Source organism: Equus asinus, chromosome 12, assembly GCF_041296235.1.
Source record: "Equus asinus isolate D_3611 breed Donkey chromosome 12, EquAss-T2T_v2, whole genome shotgun sequence".
NCBI lineage: Eukaryota > Metazoa > Chordata > Mammalia > Perissodactyla > Equidae > Equus > Equus asinus.
In genome coordinates this window covers 45,378,359-45,386,564 of record NC_091801.1, presented here as the reverse complement: position 1 = coordinate 45,386,564, position 8,206 = coordinate 45,378,359, and the positions used below count along the sequence as shown (strand labels likewise).

The following is an 8,206-nucleotide window of genomic DNA, read 5'->3' as shown; positions in this document are numbered from 1 at the left end:
AAAAGAAGTGCATTACCAAAATACCAATTCACTAAGCATTTGCTCAGAAACTGTCAACTTTTAATGTTAATAGATGACAATTTCTGCAATCTTGTCCAACCTAAATTCAATTTTATTAAGCAGGTGCTAATCCTGAAATTCAGGAACTATGCACCTGCAGCTGAAACTTGTAAAAAAAAAAAAAACATGGGCTCATCCCATATACCCCCAAATGCTGAAAATGGGAGAGTTTGGATATTGCAACTCTCCAAACACAAAGCCATATTCATGCAAAGGAAATTCTAAGAGGTAAGGAAACATGAAATTTTCACATTGGCTTTAATATTTGTATTTTACCAAAATTTTCCTGAACTTGGTAATCATTACTAACACTTTCTATAGTACTATTCACTGCATCTTAAAAATAAGAAAAATAAGCTAAGCAGAAAACGTGCAGTTGAAGAAAGTCGGATGTCAGTCTATACAATGATTTTTTTTACTTTCAGCATGACAGACTTTATTTTGGCACTTTAACAAATATTTTGCTTTACAGCAGTGACAAAATATTGGCCAGAAATTTTCTTTTCCTGGCATGGATATCCAAGCAGTTGTTATCCTACGAACTGAATTTAACTATGCTTTGCACAGTTAGAGGTATACCCACTACATTCCTAACCTCGGTAATTGAGGCATATTGTGCTGCTTCAGAAAGTGCTATCCCTTCCTTTTAATCTCTCCAAGGTGGACTGATTCTGCAGTGATGGGACAGGAATTTGAGAATTAAGGCCATTGAAAATTTAAGTAAACACTGTTCCCAGTGCTGCTTAAAAAAGTTTTTTTAAAAATGAGTTCTGTGGCAATTCCAGGGAATGTTCTCTAAATGAAGTATTCATACGTTATTAAAAGTAAATTATATGTTGGAAAGGTTGCTATTTTTGCTGCCTTCTTCCTACTTTGGCAAGCTCACAGTTTCAAACAAAATTAATAGTAAAACAGAAAAAGGAAATGTTGAGTTAGAAGGAAGTACCCAGGCAGGGTACCCTCATACTTCCATCTCCTGCTCAGGCCTCACTGCTTCCAGCAATTTCTATCCTAAGCAGCGAGGCCCTGCTGTTCATGCAGAGCCTCCTTGCCCTTCTCTCCTCCCCTAAAGTGTGAACTATGCTATTCCATCTAGCAGTTCTTCGGTAGAGCTTCAGGAGAGATTTGGAGCACAGTTTCAAAGGGAAATCAATCTACGGGACTGAACCTTAGCTCCGATGTCAGGAAAGCCCCTTTTCATTTCTCTGGAAATTATAGTCCTAAAAGCTATTTGCAAAAGCAGGCATCCGTCTCAATATTGCCATCAGCTATCCTATAAAGGTTGCAAACTTTACAATTCCCTCCCTGGCAACCTTCCAATATCTATACCCAAACACACACAGGATGACACATTCAGATTTCCTCTGGCCAATTCAGAAGCAAATCTGGTAATAAACAGCCACATCAATGAGCTCTTTGGTTTTGGTTTACAGACACTGTGCAACACTCAGAAATCAAACCCACATCATCCTTGAGAGCAGACGGTTGCTAGCAAAGAGATGTACATTTGATCAAAAATGTACAAAATTTATAACAGTGACATTTTCAATATTAGGCCACATGATTTATTCAGTAGTTTTTATGTTCCCAAATTACAATTTATGTCTATTCATAAGACTACAAAAGTTACCATTAGAATTGTCTGTGCTTATAAAATACCAACTTTTTTTTAACTGTTATATATACTCATTAACACCAGTCTGCGACGAGTTACATAGAATCATAGGCACTTCAAAGGCTTAAAAAGACGTTTACAACTTAAATGCATTTTTAAGAACAAAAACTGATTTTTCCTTAAATCCCTACTCGTACCTTCAAATTGCAAGAAATTAACAAATACAGTGGCCAAAGGAATCTGCAGCAACTTCTCAAAATACTGTTAGCATCTTTGGGTTTGCTGAGGCTTGTCAGTAACGTACATCAAATTCTCCCAAAAGAAGATCTGATAGATTGATATGACTAAACAGTTTTGTGGTAATAATCCAATTTTACACATTAATTTGCTGTTGCAAATCTGCCGGAAGCTACAGGTAATGAAAAACAAAGCAAGTGTAAAATGGATAGTCTGACACTTAAAAATTTATACAAAGTGGAGGTTAAGTTTACATATTTGAAATTCACATATACACTAAATTACCATTATCTGAATTATCCAAAGACAAACTGCACCATAACAGCTACAGAAGGCATAGAGTTTTGTTTTGTTTTTGAGGGGACAAGAGAGGAGAGGGCAACAACAGATAAATTAACAAAGGAAGACCAACTTGGTAAGGTCAATCTGAGACATGCCAACACAAATTAAACAGCTCTCATCTTCGGACCATAGGATAAAAACAATCATTTCATATTCGCACATAAAAGTTTAAACCGATTCCATGAACATTGAGAGTTTTCATAACATAATATTTTGCCACTGCTATTCACAGAACACTGCAGATGTTAAGTTTTAATTTTATGTTGTTCTAAAGAAATACATGAAGAGTTTTAAATACAATGGGATTTTATCATTAGAGTGCCAGAATGGCTCTTTAATGAAAAAAACCGAAAAACAAAGGTCTTCATTATTCTATGCAAAAGCTTTATTTTTAAAAGTTCAGTGATCTCATAAATAGAGACACTAAGTGGGAGTTTCACGCATAAAACTCCTTAGTAGGCGCCTTCTGATAAGCAGCACTGGATGGTTTGCGTTCCCCAAGGTCGTAACTTCCTTCATCCTTCTTTCTCATGCGATACACCAGCAGCAGGATAAGGAAAATTGCAAAGAGAAAGCCGATAACTCCGCCAGCAATGACAGCTGAAACACACCACAAGGAAGATTACTTTTAGATGAGATTCAAGGGTTGCAGAAATTAGCTTTGTAAAGCCCAATCTATTTATGCTTTTATAAAAGGCTTAATTTGAAAACTCCAAAACTTTTAAAAACTGGATTCAATGAAGCAACCAGGTAATTATGCAAATCTGACATTCCTCAGGAAGGTACAATATTTTCTTTGATTAGTATTAATAATAGCACCCAAAAGCCTCAATTAGAAAAATCTGGCTGTGACCTCAACTAATTCCATACTTTAAAATTTTTCAGTCTTTTCAGTACTCACATTTCATAGTCTAATCTTCTAATTGTTTTTTCAATGAAAACACCAAACATGATATAATTGACTTAAATTTTATAAGGGTAGATATGAAGGAAAAAAGCATGCAAATTTCCTTTATAAGGACAGATCTATCCTTTCAAGGATTAAGTGTTCTTAAATCTTGTGAATCTTCCTCTTTAAAATCAAATGATCATACTTTCATCAGATAAGTTACAATTAGAGACAACATCCCTAATGCCTTGGGCATATTTGTGTCAGCTGCCCTTCCCATAAAGAACTTTTCCTTCTCTTTATTTTGAAATCAGGATGACGTGGAGCAAGACTGATCTTCACATCCTGCCATCTGCCATGCCGAATTGTTCTGGACCAATTCAGATCTGAACATTCTTCTTCTTAGCCCTCCACCCCCCGCCCCAACTCCCCACTCCCCCTCCCCCGCCCCCGACCCCGCCTTGGCAATGGCTAGCCAAGGGTTAGGCTGAGGGAACTGACAGAAAATAAAGAACATTTGCCTAACTCTTGCCTCTCACTCTGGAATGAGATAGGCCCTCAAGACTGCTTTCAGTAGGAAGGTGACATTAGGCAAGTTTTGCCGACATCTGAATCACTTAAGAAAAACAGGCCTATTCAAGGACGCTTCCACCTGACCCCCACAGGGCTACTCACCTGCTAGGACCTCTGTTCGTTTAAACAGATTGTCTGAGTGCTTCTCAGTATACACATTCGTGTCCTCTTCAGCTGGGTCCATGTTCCTTTCTGAGTCAGAGAGGTGAACTTTTTCCTTATCAATTTCTTCAGGTGACTGGCAGAGGAAAAAGGGAAAGATTATAAAGATTTCTTTTTAAATGTGCTGGAAAGAAGAAATAATAGATAATAATATTCTAAAATTTATTTCAAATAATGAGTTTAGAAAATAATTGGAATAATCACTTTGTGCGATGTTTATATGAATGAGTGAGTCATATGACAGTGTCATATAGTTCATGGTTTTGTATAACACCCACCACGTATATAAGCAAAATGGATAGTTAGTGAGTTCATAATAATCCTAATGACATGGTTAGGTTGTTTTAGCTGACATTTCATCAGATCTCTACTTCCTCACCACTCTTCCAACTTCAGGCTATCATCTCCCTCCAGCTGCTCCAACCCAATAGCTTTGCCCCAATCCTCCTTAGTCCTTCATCTCTTTACTATACAGGGCACTGTGACAGTTGGCTTCCTTTTGGGCATTCTCTCCAGGTATTCTCCAAGGCTCTCTTGCTCGCACTCTGTGGGGAGCAGACTCCCAGGCTTACTCTGTCATGCTCCCCTTCCCTTAGTCATTCTTACACCTTCAGCAAATCCTAAACTAGAGCTTCAGGGGACCTGGGTTCTGCAAATAGCTCTTGTGTGATCCCAACCAAGTCTTACCACTTTTCTGGACTTCAGTTTCCTCGTCTATCCAATGAAAGACACTCTCAGCTTCTTAGGTATTCCACAATTTTAAAGTATAAATCTGCAGTGATAATTCTCACAGCCTCATCTCCAGCAGCACTATTCTCACCTAGCCAGCAGCCTACAGGACACTAACCCTTGGCTACACCACCCAGAACTCTACTTGTCAAGTATAAAAAGTAATTCACCACTGCATCAGATCAACTCTCTTTTCTATTCCCATTAATGGTACCAACTATTCTCTTGGGCCCCCAAAGTTATGTTTTTTAGCACATTCCAAATTTTATATTTTGCTGTATCACAGTCCTGGAAATTTGCCTTTCACCATTCTATCAAATTAATTTCCTTCCTTGGATTCTCATTTTCACAGCCTTATTCAGATCTCTGTCACATCACACCCAAGTTCTTGCAACCACCTCAAAACCGCACAGGTTGGGTGGCTTCCAGTCTTCCCCCTAGCCCACCACTTAATACCCAGTAGGAATCCCTGCAAGGCCATCCCCACTGCCACTTGCCTACCTAAATTGACTCTTACCATCTTTGCCTTGGTTCCTGGAGCTCTCCTAGCCCCAGTCTGCATTTTTCACTTCTTTCATTGTCCACTTATCCTTAATGAAGCCCTCTCTGATCTTTCACCTCTCTAAAACCCCAGAACACTTGACATTCTACCACACCAACATATAAATCATCTGTTGGCATTCTAACTTTCAGCACCAACACTGGCCATCTTGTGTAAATGACTTAAGTTACAATGAAATCTGAAGTCACTGAGTAGCTTTAAAAAAAAAAAATACAAGCCCCACCACTAGAGATTCTCTTTCAATTGGTCTGGGCTGGGGAAGATGGCATTGATTTTTGTTGTTTATTTAAAGCACTCCAGACATTTTTATGGTTTGAGAACCAGTGGGTTAGAGAAGCTCAGTTCAAATGAATTGGCTATTCTCTATCAGGCTGAAGTTCTGGCTGGCCACAACTATTGATGAAGAAGACTGTCAACTCCATTGGGCTATTATTGTAGACAATAGTCGTTTTTAGCACTATCAGTCTTCCTAAGAACAGCCAACCATCTTATTTAGGACTCTATGCTATGTCTCAGGTAAATGACTGATTGCTATCTGAAGGCCAGGGTTCATCCAAAATGGCAGCCTGCTACTTAAGTCTAGATGGTTAAAGAACATAAGAAGAAAAGACCTCACTTTCATAGGGTGCCTTAGGGTCATTGGCATTTCTAGGAAGGACTACAAGCTAGGCCAAGTGGATCCATTTGAACTCCAGAGTATGTGAGGTCAGTGGGTCCCTGCCTCAGTGAATGGAGCACTAGGTTTCCACCGAAGATGGTATATACTAAAGTGTGATGAAGAATGTCTGTCTTACTTTCCCAAGCTGCAGAAAACCCTGTACTACCTTAAACCTCAACCTGTCATGACTTAGAAAAAGCAAAGGCCATAGGAAAATCATTTCACTGCTGCACAACATGAACCCAAAATTTCACTGTTCTCTACATTACAGCGAGAGAAGAAAATACGAAAGGTCTTCCTGGGCCTTCACATACCAAAGTAAAGCAGAATAGAGCAGCTCATTGGCAGTATTTTGTCTGAGTTTTCTCTATTCTTCTTATGGAAAGTCTGTCACTAATTAGCTGGCTGGCGGAAGGACAGACAACTCAACATGGAAGGACAGACAACTCAACAGATGAGAGAATGGATTATGTGGGTACTAATCTAGGAAACTTTTCAGTCCTCATTAGCACTGCTACTAGAGGTTGGGAAAAAGAAGAGAAAACTCAAATAGGTGGATACTCAGGTCTGTGACTAGGGAAAGAGGAAAGCAAGTTCTGGTGGCAAATGAGATGCACATAGGTAGCTATTGTGATATTAGAGGCTGAGTTTAACTTACCCATGTCATCTTTATCCCACTATTATGAGAAATCACATGAATTCTCCTCAGGTTTTTTTTCTTTTTTTTTTTGTGACAAAGACTGGCCCTGAGGTAACATTTGTTGGCAATCTTCCTCTTTTTGCTTGAGGAAGATTGTTGCTGAGCTAACATCTGCGCCAATCTTCCTCTATTTTGCATGTTGAATGCTGCCACAGCATGGCTTGAAGAGCAGTGTGTAGGTCCACACGCAGGATCTGAACCCTCAAACCAGGGGCACTGAAGCAGAGCATGCGAACTTAACCACTACACCACTGGGCTGGCCCCTCTTCCTCAGGTTCCTTGAGTCCCTAAAATCATTTGAGAGAGTGGACACTTCAAATCTGTCTGACTCAGCTTCTAATTCAGCAGCAAGGAAGCATTCCAGGTGTCTGCAGGTGTAGGGATGGAAGTTTTCCACAGAACTGGGGCCACCGTGCACTTAGAGCAATGGTCCATCAGAGCACAAGCCTCCAGTGGTCAGGGCAGAACACTCATTCTATCCTGAGTTTTACCATATGGAAGCAGGGGCTGCACTAAGAATAATTCTTTCTATTGTACAGAACTAATCTGAAAAACCTTATCTCTTGTATATACATGCAAAATGAAATTACAGAAAGTCAGCATAGATGATTATGAAGCCAATTAAACATTTGTCATATCCATGCCCGGTTGTTTGGATGCCATGGAAATATAATGGAAGTAAAAGATTACAAACAAAGCTCTGCTTGAACAAATAACTGTTTTTTAAAAAAACTTCTATCACAAAAATTTACAACAAACTAGACAGAATACCTATAACAATGACATTAATGTCACTGAGAGACTCATTCAAAAGCAAATTCTACATTAATGGTATCATAGAGGCAATGTTTAATTTAGCTGTGCCATGTAAATACAAAATAGAAAATTTAATCACTATTATTATTCAATATCAATATTATCAGTACCTAAAATAGTGTTTGACACATAATGAGTAGCTCAAATCTCCCATGAATGGATGAATTTTTATTAGTAGTACATTGAATACAAATACTAGGAATAATATTTTTAAGTTTTTTGGATATTTAATCTGAGCTCTTCTGCCAAACAGATGATCTATCTTCTTTATCTTGATCTGACACAATTACTTCCTTAAAGTCAATTTTCTTTTTTTGGTGAGGGAGACTGGCCCTGAGCTAACAGCTGTGCCAATCTTCTTCTATTTTGTATGTGGGTCGCCAGCACAGAAGGGCTACCAAAGAGTGGTGTGGAACCACACTGGGGAACCAAACCTGAGCAGCTGAGGCAGAGTGTGCTGAACTTAACCACTAGGCCACAGGGCCGGACCCTAAAGGCAATTTTTAAAAACGTAAATGCATATTACTAAGTGAAAGAAGCCAACAGGCAAAGGCTACGTACTATATGATTCTAACTATATGACATTCTGGAAAAAGCAAAACTAGGAAGACAGCAGAAAGATCAGTGGTTGCCAGGGGTTGGAGGGCAGGAGGGATGAAGAGGCGGAGCACAGTGGACCTTTAGGACAGTGAAACTACTCTGTATGACACCATAATGGTGGACACATGTCCTTAGGCATTTGTCAGAACCAAAGAATACACAACACCAAGAATGAACCCTAAAGTAGACTATAGGCTCTGGGTGATAATGATGTGGCAATGTAGGTTCACTGATTGTAATGAATGTACCACTCTGGTGCAGGA

At 39.1% G+C, this 8,206-nt stretch overlaps 1 protein-coding gene across 1 annotated transcript in view; it reads right to left on the bottom strand.

Annotated features, from left to right (window-relative positions):
- Positions 1-1,602: 1,602 nt before the first annotated feature.
- Positions 1,603-8,206, bottom strand: part of SDC2 (syndecan 2) — a 102,639-nt gene continuing 96,035 nt past the window's right edge. The window contains exons 4-5 of the mRNA XM_014847761.3: positions 3,819-3,954; positions 1,603-2,854 (exon numbers count right to left, since the gene is read on the bottom strand). Of these exons, the coding sequence (XP_014703247.2) occupies positions 2,691-2,854; positions 3,819-3,954 (300 nt within the window). The 3' untranslated portion in view covers positions 1,603-2,690. The remainder of the gene's footprint in view (positions 2,855-3,818; positions 3,955-8,206) is intronic.